We start from the raw sequence: 12,906 nt of genomic DNA on the forward strand, positions 1-12,906 counted from the left end.
GGATCAGTCAGTGTTTCTTCTCATATAATAAGTTTAGATACAGTCCTTCAGGGAAAGGAATGTATTGCAGTTATAACCTTCAATTAACCATCATATCTTGGTAACAACATTTTCTAGGCCCCCAGGCAAAATAAAGCACAGCTGTTTGAATTAGTATTCTAGTTCTCTTCTTTACTTTCATAAAGGAAACATTCAGTATACATAACGATCTTATAAAACGCAGGAAAATGCCAAAGGAAGTCAAGGGAAATTAGCTTGATGCTTGAAGTTTTCTAGCTGTAGAATGTTAGAGAAATCCATGCTGCATAATGCATGACATTTTCTAATTTTAACTAGGCAGCTCTGTAGCCATTGCAGAGAACACCTTATATAAAACTGAACCATATGAAATTGATGATATTCTACTATTTTTGACCTTCAAACTTAGAAATTCCATAAGGTTCAACCTAACATTTTATCTTCCTAGTTAAAATTGATTCTTACTTGTCTGGGAACTATGAAGTTATGACATAATGGAATTGAAGCCACTCTGTGGTGTTATGGAACATAAAAAGGTGATCTGGTAGACATATTAATAAAAAAGAATTTAAATATGCCTACTTTTCATTTAGGACCACCAACAAAATTGGTATACCAATGGTATCAAATTTTGTTTAGATGTTCACTTTTAACTATGCCTCTGATACTCTGTGGTTCTTTTCATCCATGCAGCATTCTTCTGATTCATTTTTCTCCATTTGTGCTGTCTTTCTCTGTGATGTGAATTCATCCCTATCCATTCTGTCATGCCTCCATTTTTCACTGCTTCTTCAGATTGCACTGAGCCATAAGAGGTAAGCTCCATCAAAAGAGGGAAAATTGAATTTCCTTTAAGTCCAGGAAGAATCCTTTGTCTAAGGTATTCTATAACCCTGCTCCTAAAATCAATACTTTCTAACTTACACTTTGAAAGGAACTTATAAGGAAAGTAATTCCCCATAGCCACACCCACACTAGACTGCCTTGAATACTCTTCCACACACTGTGAAGTTGATATTTGTTGCTAAGTATCTTCTACTAGGATTCATAGTTGAGTACTTAGCTTTGTACCGCAGCAGTATCCTCTGTTTTCTGTACAGTAACATACACGCTACAATATCCCAGAAATTGGCAGTACTCAGTGCCATCCCAAGTGTGCTTGCACCTACCAGGTTTATGAGGCTTATAATAAGAAGGCAATATTTAAGTCACGCTATGTCGTCATCCCTTAATTCGAACAGTGACATTTCCAAAAGTTACTGGGTTTGATCCAATTTACATGGATCAAATTTATCAGATAATAACCAATGTTATGTAATGTTAATGTTGTGCTGTATGGTTAATTAATGGGAATTATTTTGATAATGATCTCAATTCTATTTCCCAACTTAGATTAGGATTTCTTAGGGCCGATAACTGATGATGTCTGGGTTTTATCATAAGAAGCATTTCAGAGCAGAGAATTAAAATTTCTTTTCATTCAAAATGCCTTGAGCTTCCTAACCAAATAAAAACATATTTTCTAAAGAAGGCAAGCCAATCGACATAGGAAACCTTACATAGCACAATTTGGGTTTTTTATTCATCTTCTGTTAGTCCTCTCAGTGCCATCTAATAGTTAAGAGCAATTAAAAGAAAAAAAAAAAACACCCACCTCTGCCCCATACATTTGAGTTAGGTTAAGTTCTACCCTTGTTCATCATGAAGGAGCCAGGGTTCATAACATAATGCTATTCCAGCAGTGTTGTTTCTGTCTTCCCATCATAAAGCAATGAATCCCATTGTTTTTTATTGGAAATGTGTCAAAATGTGACAGGCTAAAAATAAATTTGCATCACTCGCCTTGCCCTCCAGACTGGCATTCGTTTTTAGAGATAGATGTTCCAGCCTTTTCCAGATGCAGATTAGCATATCTGAGATGTTTAGTAAAATGAATATTTAATACAAGAAGAGAGTATAGATATTTAGTCGGTATATTATGGCACCACAGTAATGATAGGTTTGATACAGAAAGTCATCTGACCCTTTGCAATCTGAAGTCTTTCTATCCCTGTGACCTGCTGCCAAGTCTTGGCACCGACGCAGTTGATGATAGTTTCTCATCATCAGTGTCCATCTTTTATTAATGATAGAGTCTCACCATTGTGTTTATCTTGTATTTTGCTTTTTCACACAGATTAACTTTGTCATGGCAATACAACATATGCTTTGTAAAATTAAGTCCCAACATAAATAAATTTCTTATTAGAATTCTTGATGGTTTCATTTAAGTTTTAGACAATGAGAAAATGCTTAATGGGCTAACTTACTTGAATCATCCAGGGTATTTGAGATAGTGTGGTACTCCACAGTATGAAGTAGCCAACTCTGCCTGAAGAACGAAGGGATTAAGGAAGGCTTCTTGGAGGAGGTAACTAAACTGAAGCTTAAAGTGGGAATTTGCTAGATGGAAAAGGGGCTTAAAGGCTCTGCAAGTCATGGAAACAACACATGGAAACGTATGAGATGTCATATCTGGGAGACTAACCAGTTTGACATAATTGGACCACAGAGCACTTGAGATGGGGATAGAGAGAGAGGTGAACCAAATAACGAATGTCAGTTATCTTTATTCATAGATGACTGAGGTAGATTGAACCTATAATATATTTTAAATGGGAAAATGATGTGATTATACATTTGTGTTTTAGTAAATAACATTATATGACATTATTGTCTCCTTTGTTTTTTTTAATTTTTTGGCTGTGCCGCACGGCCTGTGGGATCTTAGTTTGCAACCAGGGATCGAACCTGCACCCACTACATTGGGAGCGCGGAGTCTTAACTACTGGACCGCCAGGGAAGTCCCAGTTGTCCCATTTGTAAACAGTGACTTTCTACATGCATTCTAGAAATCATCTTTTCCCAAGGCTTATATGAGTATAAATTAAGACAATGTAGATACCAAAGAGGAACTAGTACAGATCTGGGCATGAGAGAGACCTGAGATTGAATCCTGTGTTGATTTCTTCCCAGCTATATAATAGTGGAAAAATTATATCTCATTTAAAAAAAATATTAAAATGAAGATATTGTTTCACAGGGTTGTTAAGATAATTACAATTTATAAAAACTTATTGGCACATATTGATATTCTCTGTATATTAGCCCCTATTTTAACATTATGGATCGACGGATTGTTAAGAATGCTATTGCTTGAATGATGAAAACGGTTTCCATTTGAAAACATGTGCTTACTAAGCAACCTATGGTTATTAGGTAACTGAGGTGATAGCTAATATTGTGATGTATATTTTTTTAACTGGCACGAATGAATTTTTGATGTATGTACTTTTTGTGACCTGTTGACCTATGGGAAACTTCACACTCCTTCCCTTATTATTATCATTTTTTTTTCTCACTCTTACCAGTTTCTGGGTATCAACTAAAAGCTGTTTCTTTTATTTTTTCAAGCACGTCTTGACAAGATGGAGCCATATTTTTATTTTCCTGAACAAATGCTCTATTTTTCATTTATCAATTAAGCAGTTTCCTCTTTGTCAAACATTTTCAATTGAAACCATGCCTATTTGAGCAGAATTTGGTCTGTTTATGAAAAACTGGGGAAAGAGACTAACTCAATCTAATTTATTTATTTATTTGTTTGTTTGTCTGTTTTCCATTTCAGGCCCCATTTTATTCTCTGTTTTCTCTCACAACTCAGCCTAATGTAGTAAGCGCTTCCTTTTCTTACTAGGCAAAACGAGGGAGCAGTTGCACTTACTTGGAGCTTGTGGGTGGTCCTACATAACAAAATCCCTACTGACACCCTTGGTTAACATATGACTAGTTCTAGAAGTTGAATATGTGTTTGCATCATGTTAATTTTAGGTTTAAAAAAAGCATCATATTTAAAACCTTCTGATTAAAAATTATTTCACACTTAAATCCCAGCTGTCTCTGAAATATGCAAAGAGTCATGAAATTACTGGATATTCTCCAAAAGGAGAAAACTAAACTCAGAAACCTACTTAAAATGTCTAATTTTTCAATACCCAAATTTGCCTTCATGGATTCATTTCCCAGATTTCCCACTACTATTGTAACCATGCTAACACTACCCTGGGAAATATGGCTAAACTAAGTCAAAATATGGAGACGAAAATAAACTAAGAGTACATAGTCATTCAATTTAAGTTCAACTTCATTGTTTGTTAATCCTACATTACTCTTTCCTTAACAACCCTACTCAGGAAGCGCCTGTAGTAGCCAGAGCAGCGCTGTTCCTGGAATGTGCCCGTTTTGTTTACCGCTGCAACCGTGGCAACTGGCCAGAGTGGATGAAAGGGCATCATGTGAATATCACCAAGAAAGGCCTTTCCAGGGGACGGTCTCCCATTGTGGGCAACAAGCGGAACCAGAAGCTGCAGTGGAACGCTGCCAAGCTCTTCTACCAATGGGGAGACGTGAGCTTTTGATTTTCTTCTATAAAAATTAGGCTGAGTGAAGTGAAGAAGTTTTGTGTTTATGTTTCTTCATTTGTTTGGGAGACAGTTTATTGAGTATCCGTTATGTACCAGGCACTGAACAGAACATTTCAGGGGAAAATAAGTGTAATTCATTTAATCTTCCCAGTAAATCGACAAAGTTAGACATTATTATCTCTTCTGTCTCTTTTCCTGGTCCTCTGCCTCTTTCCTTCCTATAAATGTAAACATTCTCAGCATCTCTTATAATTTCTTCCTGTATATTCTGCACCAGGATTACATTTATTCCTGTATTTTCAACTGTTAGCTGTATGCCAGGGGCACGCACTTCTCTATCCATAGCACTCTTTGGATCCGCGACCGGCATCACCAACTGTACTTTGGAGGCATTCACTCAATGTCCTGAAACTCAGTCTGACCAAAATAAAACCCTTCTCTCCATTTAAACACACCCCCATCTGCAACCCTTCTTTCTATTCTTATTGATAGTACCACCATCATCTAAGATGACAGCCTTGAACATATTCCAAACCTTCTTTTCTCATTGATTCCACCTCTTCCATGTCACTGATGCCCTTTTAGGTCAGAACTTCATTACTTCTCATCTATATGACGAAAGTATTTTCCTATTTAGTCTCCTCACACAATCTCCCCTCATCTGACCCATCCTACACATTGCCAGTAAAATCATCTCCCTTTGGCGTAGCTCATCTAAAAGCAGAACATTCGTACTTATCTTCCAGCCTCCAGACTTGCTCCCTCCAATTCATTCTTCAAACTGCTGTCAGAGTGATTAGGCTAAAATGCAAATCACATTATAGTGCTTCAGTGGCCCTCCTTTTCCCTTGGGATAAAACCCAAATTGCTTAGCCTGGCATTGCTGCTCTCGCCACAACCTTTGTTCAAATCACACCAAGATTATGGATGATAAAGGCAAATGAGCTAATGTATCTAAAGAACATTTATCTCAATGCTTTGCATGTAAGAGGTGTTCAATAATAATGTTATTATATTAATTCTTGCAAGCAGGGTATATGATTTTTCTGTGCATTGTTAGGCAGCTATCACAGTGTTCCTCGAATGAGTGATAAGGTTCTCCCCCACTGAGAAAGTACCTTTCATCCTTCTTCAGAATGCAAAATGAAGTCCAGCTTCATGAACTGTAGGATCTAGTCACAATCTACCTTTCCAAGCCCTCAGGCACATTATTTCCTCTCACAGAATTGTGCTTCAACCAATTGGCTTATTTGTCAGTCTCTGAACATGTCAGTGCATTTCCCTGAATATGGATCTTTTGAAACTCTCCATCCGGAATATCCACTTTTCCCCTTCCCCATTAGCCTACACAGCAATTCTTCAGAATCTACAGGAATGAAACTTTGTGTGATCCTCTGAGATGAATCCGATTTCTCCATATTCCAATAAATAAAGTGCTTTCAGTCTTTTACACGACTACTTTTTTGGTATGTTATTACCACCCCAATAGACTGTAAGCTCCATGAAGTAAAGAGCAAGACACAGGGTCAGAAACCCTATTTGACTCCGAGTTCAAGGTTGCTGAGCAACCTACAGCAAGTCTTTCAACCTAACTTTCCTAAGTGCCAAACAATGATCCTTCTTTATGAAGGTTTATCATCTACTAGGGCACATTAAACAAAGATACTGATGTACTATAACAATTTATTCAACTTTATTTTTACTTAATACATAACAAATTACCTCACCTGATAAATATTTGATGAATGAAAAAGGAATAAACATGTTCCCAAGGCACTTTTCTGGTCTTAGAAGAGACAGAGAGCTCTAAATTATTATTTAGGTATTTAGTATTATCCCAGACAAGTTCATTTTTTGAGCAACCTTTTAAGCTTTATGAACTGTGGGTTTAACTTAAATTGCTTGGTTTCAGCATCCTGGGAGGATCGATGTAGATTTTTTTTCCCCTGTGAATCTCACTATTAAATCTGCTGGCTCCACTCCAGACTCATAATTCCACATCTCCTTCCTTAGAGAGGATTTCCAAAAGAGTAGCATCAGTACAAGGCTTTTTGTTGAGGTGGTGGTTTTTGCTTTTATGTTTTGTTTTGTTTGCTTAAAACTTCTCAGGTTAGCAGCTAAAATTTTAGGATGCTGTGATATTTTTCTACACTGCTTTCTTTCTCCTTTTTGTGGTTTTTGTTACTCCCCACTTAATTCCAGAGTTTAAGCAGACCCCTTTGTTTTCAGATAGCCAAGACGTTCAAACAACTTGTGTTTTTATTTAGTGTTCTGGACATACCTTTGTCAGTTTCCAGTAGTGAATCTAATCTCTTGCATGCCCAGAATGTAGTAACTTTTCTAAATATTTGAAAAGGATAATATAGGAAGAAAAAAGAAAAGTAGCTGGAATTTTGTTCGTATTAATGCACAGAGTAACCAAACTGTCAAATTCTATGTTCAGTGTTCATTTTAGCTTTTTGACTCTCTTTCTTAAGCATGTATCTCCTCTTTTGTTGCATACAATTTGTCATTGGAATGTAAAAGGAATTAGATAGAGGTAGCATATTTTGTCTTTTCATTTGGAAAATTCCTTTTGGTAAATCAGACAATAGTACATGATGATTCAGAAGAACAGATAGTAAGTATTGGTTTTATGAATACCTTGTAAGAGCCAGTATTACCCATGTGCTGACTTACTAAAAATCATATTTCTAATGTTGGGTACACTATCAAAAGAATAATATTTCTTTCTCATTCATAGTGTATCATGGAGAGGGGGGGAACAAAGTCTATAAGAAAGCCATTGATTGCATATATGATGACAGATACAAATAAAATTGCAGTTCCAGAATTCATGCCAATCTCCAAGCTCATTAGCATGATAGTGCCTTTATCATAAAATAGCATAATCAGAAACAGTCTGAAGAACTGTGACTTCTTAGTTTTTACTGCAGCAAAATCCTTCATTAGAAACAACTGCAAAACAAAACAAACAAAAAAACCTGACAAACAACAACAAAATCAACCACATACTCCCTTATGTGAAACCTATAAAATAGATGGCCTTTGAGGAAATAGAAATATTTTCAGAAAATGTTTTGTATGAGAATAAAAAATGCCATTCCATTTCCTAAAAGTCTTTAGACACAGTGACCTTAGAGATAGCATCAGTGCCTTCCCTCTCTGGGTTCCCACATTGGGAAATGAAACATGGTGGTAACAACACTGTGGCAGACACAGGAGGCTTATGCTGAAAATCATTTCCATTGATTGGTTGCTGGTGACCTCTGTAATGTGAGAGCCTATTTTACAGTCTGACGTATCTCATGCTGTTTCATTCTTCTTCTCTTCATGGTAGGCAATTGGCGTCCGGTTGAATGAGCTGTGCCATGGGGAAAGTGAGAGCCCAGCCAACCTGCTGGGTCTCATTTATGATGAGGAGACCAAGAGGAGACTGAGAAAGGAGGATGATGAGGAAGACTTTTTAGATGACAGTAAGGAGACTCCCTTTACTACAAGAACCCCTGCTTGTAAGAACCTCTGCTTTAGGAGCACGTAATATTTCTCTTTCCTCTTTCACATTCTTACCACCTTCCCATGTCTCCCACTACACCTTCTCCCCTATTCCCTCTGCATGGATGTGAGCATGTGCATAAAGCCACACAAAGAGAGAGCAGGAACCAGAAGGAGAAGGCTGTAGACAGGGGCAAAGAGTTGGCAATATGGAAAACTCACTGCTTTGAAGTCTCTGACTCTTAATATTGTAAATACGAAGATCAGTTTTAGGCCTACTTGAGAAAACATAGTTGTGCTGCCCCAGAAGAGGGTTGGTCAGGGTTTGTATTTTATTACTGCTCTTGGAGTTTTAAAAAAGGGTTAGACCTGAGGGAGACCTTCAAGGTGGCAGAGGAGTAAGACGTGGAGATCAGCTTCCTCCCCACAAATACATCAGAAATACATCTACACGTGGAGCAACTCCTATAGAACACCTACTGAACGCTGGCAGAAGACCTCATACCCCCCAAAAGGCAAGAAACTCCCCACATACCTGGGTAGGGCAGAAGAAAAAAGAAAAAAGAGAGACAAAAGAATAGGGATGGGACCTGCCCCTCTGGGAGGGATCTGTGAAGGAGGAAAAGTTTCCACACACTAGGAAGCCCCTTCACTGGTGGAGGTAGGGGTGGGCGGGGGGGAAAGCTTCAGACCCACAGAGGAGAGCGCAGCAACAGGGGTGCAGAGGGCAAAGCAGAGAGATTCCTCCACAGAGGATCAGTGCCGACCAGCACTCACCAGCCTGAGAGACTTGTCTGCTCACCTGCTGGTATGGGTGGGAGCTGGGAGCTGAGGCTTGGGTTTTGGAGGCCAGATCCGAGGGAGAGGACTGGGGTTGGCTGTGTGAACACAGCCTGAAGGGGGCTAGTGCGCCACAGCTAGCCGGGAGGGAGTCTGGGGCAAAGTCTGGAACTGCCTAAGAAACAAGACACCATTGTTTTGGGGTGCACGAGGAGAGGGGATTCAGAGCACCGCCTAAATGAGCTCCAGAGACAGGCGTGAGCCATGGCTATCAGCGTGGACCCCAGGACAGGCATGAAATACTAAGCTGCTGCTGCAGCCACCAAGAAGCCTGTTTGCAAGCATAGGTCACTATCCACATCTCCCCTCCTGGGAGCCTGTACAGCCCACCCCTGCCAGGGTCCTATGATACAGGGACAACTTCCCTGGGAGAACATACGGTGTGCCTCAGGCTGTTGCAACGTCATATCAGCCTCTGCCGCTGCAGGCTCACCCTGCATTCCATACCCCTCCCTCCCCCTTGCCTGAGTGAGCCAGAGCCCCATAATCAGCTGATACATTAACCCCGTCCTGTCTGAGTGAAGAACAGTTGCCCTCAGGCGAGCTACACGCAGAGGCAGGGTCAAATCCAAAGCTGAACCCCAGGAGCTGTGTGAACAAAGAAAAGAAAGGGAGATTTCTCTGTGTAGCCTCAGGAGCAGTGAATTAAATCTCCACAATCAACTTGATGTACGCTGCAACTCTGAAATACCTTAATAAAGTTCAGGACATTGGTCCACAAGAGACCTCCCGGCTCCACATAATATCAAACAGTGAAAGTTCTCCCAGAGATCTCCATCTAAATGCGAAGACCCAACTCCACTCAACAACCAGCAAGCTATGGTGCTGGACCCCATATGCCAAACAACTAGCAAGACAGGAACACAACCCCACCCATTAGCAGAGAGTCTGCCTTAAATCATAATAAGGTCTCAGACACCCCAAAACAAACCACTGGACACAGACCTGCCCACCAGAAAGACAAGATGCAGCCTCATCCAACAGAACAGAGGCCCTAGCCCCTCCACCAGGAAGCCTACACAACACAGTGAAGCAACCTTAGGCAATGGGGGCAGACACCAAAAATAACGGGAAATATGAACCTGCAGCCTGTGAAAAGGAGACCCCAAACACAGTAAGTTAGGCAAAATGAGAAGACAGAGAAACACACAGCAGATGAAGGAGCAAGGTAAAAACCCACCAGACCAAAAAAAAGAAGAGGAAATAGACAGTCTACCTGAAAAAGAATTCAGAGTAATGATAGTAAAGATGATCCAGAATCTCGGAAATAGAATGGAGAAAATACAAGAAATGTTTAACAAGGAACTAGAAGAACTAAAGAGCAAACAAACAATGATGAACAACACAATAAATGAACTAAAAAATTCTCTAGAAGGAATCAATAGCAGAATAACTGAAGCAGAAGAATGGATAAGTGAACTGGAAGATAAAATAGTGGAAATAACTACTGCAGAGCAGAATAAAGATAAAAGAATGAAAAGAATTGAGGAGAGTCTCAGAGACCTCTGGGACAACATTAAATGCAACAACATTCGAATTATAGAGGTCGCAGAAGAAGAGAAACAGAAAGGGACTGAGAAAATATTTGAAGAAATTATAGTTGAAAACTTCCACAATATGGGAAAGAAAATAGTCACTCAAGTCCAGGAAGTGCAGAGAGTCCCATACAGGATAAATCCAAGGAGAAACATGCCAAGACACATATTAATCAAACTATCAAAAATTAAATACAAAGAAAACATTAAAAGCAGCAAGGGGGGCTTTCCTGGTGGCGCAGTGGTTGAGAGTCCGCCTGCCGATGCAGGGGACATGGGTTCGTGCCCCGGCCCAGGAAGATCCCACATGCCGCGGAGCGGCTGGGCCCGTGAGCCATGGCTGCTGAGCCTGCGCGAATGGAGCCTGTGCTCCGCAAAGGGAGAGGCCACAACAGTGAGAGGCCCGCGTACCAAAAAAAAACCCAAAAAAACAGAAAAAAAAAAAAAAAAGCAGCAAGGGAAAAACAACAAAGTACATACAAGGGAATCCCCATAAGGTTAACAGCTGATCTTTCAGCAGAAACTCTGCAAGCCAGAAGGGATTGGCAGGACATATTTAATGTGATGAAAGGAAAAAACCTACAGCCAAGATTACCCAGCAAGGATCTCATTCAGTTTCGACAGAGAAATTAAAACCTTTACAGACAAGAAAAGCTAAGAGAATGTAGCACCACCAAACCAGCTTTACAACAAATGCTAAAGGAACTTTTCTAGACTGGAAACACAAGAGAAGGAAAAGACCTACAAAAAGAAATGCAAAATAATTAAGAAAATTGTAATAGGAACATACATATTGATAACTACCTTAAATGTAAATGGATTAAATTCTCCAACCAAAAGATTCAGACTGGCTGAATGGATACAAAAACAAGACTGGCTGAATGGATACAAAAACAAGACAGTATATATGCTGTCTACAAGAGACCCACTTCAGACCTAGGGATACATACAGACTGAAAGTGAGGGGATGGAAAAAGGTATTCCATGCAACTGGAAATCAAAAGAAAGCTGGAGGAGCAATTCTCATATGAGACAAAATAGACTTTAAAATAAAGACTATTACAAAAGACAAAGGAGGACACTACCTAATGATCAAGGGATCAATCCAAGAAGAAGTTATAACAATTGTAAATACTTATGCACCCAAAATATGAGCACCTCAATACATAAGGCAAATGCTAACAGCCATCAAAAGGGGAAACTGACAGTAACATAATCATATTAGGGGACTTTAACACCCCATTTTCACCAATGGACAGATCATCCAAAATGAAAATAAGTAAGGAAAAACAAGCTTTAAATGATACATTAAACAAGATGGACTTAATTGATATTTATAGGACATTCCATCCAAAAACAACAGAATACACTTTCTTCTCAAGTGCTCATGGAACATTCTCCAGGATAGATCATATCTTGGGTCACAAAGCAAGCCTTGGTAAATGTAAGAAAACTGAAATCGTATCACATATCTTTTCCGACCACAACACTGTGAGACTAGATGTCAATTACAGGAAACAATCTGTAAAAAATACAGACACATGGAGGCTAAACAATACACTACTTAATAACGAAGATACCACTGAAGAAGTCAAAGAGGAAATCAAAAAATACCTAGAAGCAAATGACAATGAAAACACGATGACCCAAAGCCTATGGGATGCAGCAAAAGCAGTTCTAAGAGGGAGGTTTATAGTAATACAGTCCTACTACAAGAAACAGAAAACATCTCAAATAAACAACCTAACCTTACACTTAAGCAATTAGAGAAAGAAGAGCAAAAAACCCCAAAAGTTAGCAGAAGGAAAGAAATCATAAAGATCAGATCAGAAATAAATGAAGGAAATGATAGCAAAGATCAATAAAACTAAAAGCTGGTTCTTTGAGAAGATAAACAAAATTGATAAACCATTAGCCAGATTCATCAAGAAAAAAGGGAGAAGACTCAAATTCATACAGAATTAGAAATGAAAAAGGAGAAGTAACAACTGACACTGCAGAAATACAAAGGATCATGAGAGATTACTACAAGCAACGATATGCCAATAAAATGGACAACCTGGAAGAAATGGACAAATTCTTAGAAAAGCACAACCTTGCATGACTGAAGCAGGAATAAATAGAAAATATAAACAGACCAATCACAAGCACTGAAATTGAGACTATGATTAAAAATCTTCCAAGAAACAAAAGCCCAGGATCAGATGGCTTGTCAGGCGAATTCTGTCAAACACTTAGAGAAGAGGTAACACCTATTCTTCTCAAACTCTTCCAAAATATAGCAAAGGGAGAAACACTCCCAAACTCATTCAATGAGGCCACCATCACCCTGACACCAAAACCAGACAAAGATGTCACAAAGAAATAAAACTACAGACCAATATCATTGATGAACATAGATGCAAAAATCCTCAACAAAATACTAGCAAACAGAATCCAACAGCACATTAAAACAATAATACACCATGATCAAGTGGGGTTTATCCCAGGAATGCAAGGATTCTTCAATATACTCAAATCAATTAATGTGATAAACCATATTAACAACTTGAAGG

The 12,906-nt window shown here is 39.0% G+C and overlaps 1 protein-coding gene across 5 annotated transcripts in view; it reads left to right on the forward strand.

The window, feature by feature from the left end:
• The window catches only part of UNC80 (unc-80 homolog, NALCN channel complex subunit), a gene marked incomplete at both ends in the record, with an annotated part of 242,147 nt that overhangs the window by 101,445 nt on the left and 127,796 nt on the right, over positions 1–12,906 (forward strand). For 4 of the 5 annotated variants that reach the window (XM_082840711.1, XM_082840709.1, XM_082840710.1 and 1 more), the window contains 2 exons: positions 4,251–4,463; positions 7,822–7,957. In XM_082840711.1, the coding sequence (XP_082696837.1) occupies positions 4,251–4,463; positions 7,822–7,957 (349 nt within the window). Of the gene's footprint in view, positions 1–4,250; positions 4,464–7,821; positions 7,994–12,906 lie in introns of all 5 variants that reach the window. The other variant, XM_082840708.1, reaches the window with a different exon arrangement.

This window comes from Leucopleurus acutus (genome assembly GCF_964270905.1).
Source record: "Leucopleurus acutus genome assembly, chromosome: 6".
Taxonomy (NCBI): Eukaryota; Metazoa; Chordata; class Mammalia; order Artiodactyla; family Delphinidae; genus Leucopleurus; species Leucopleurus acutus.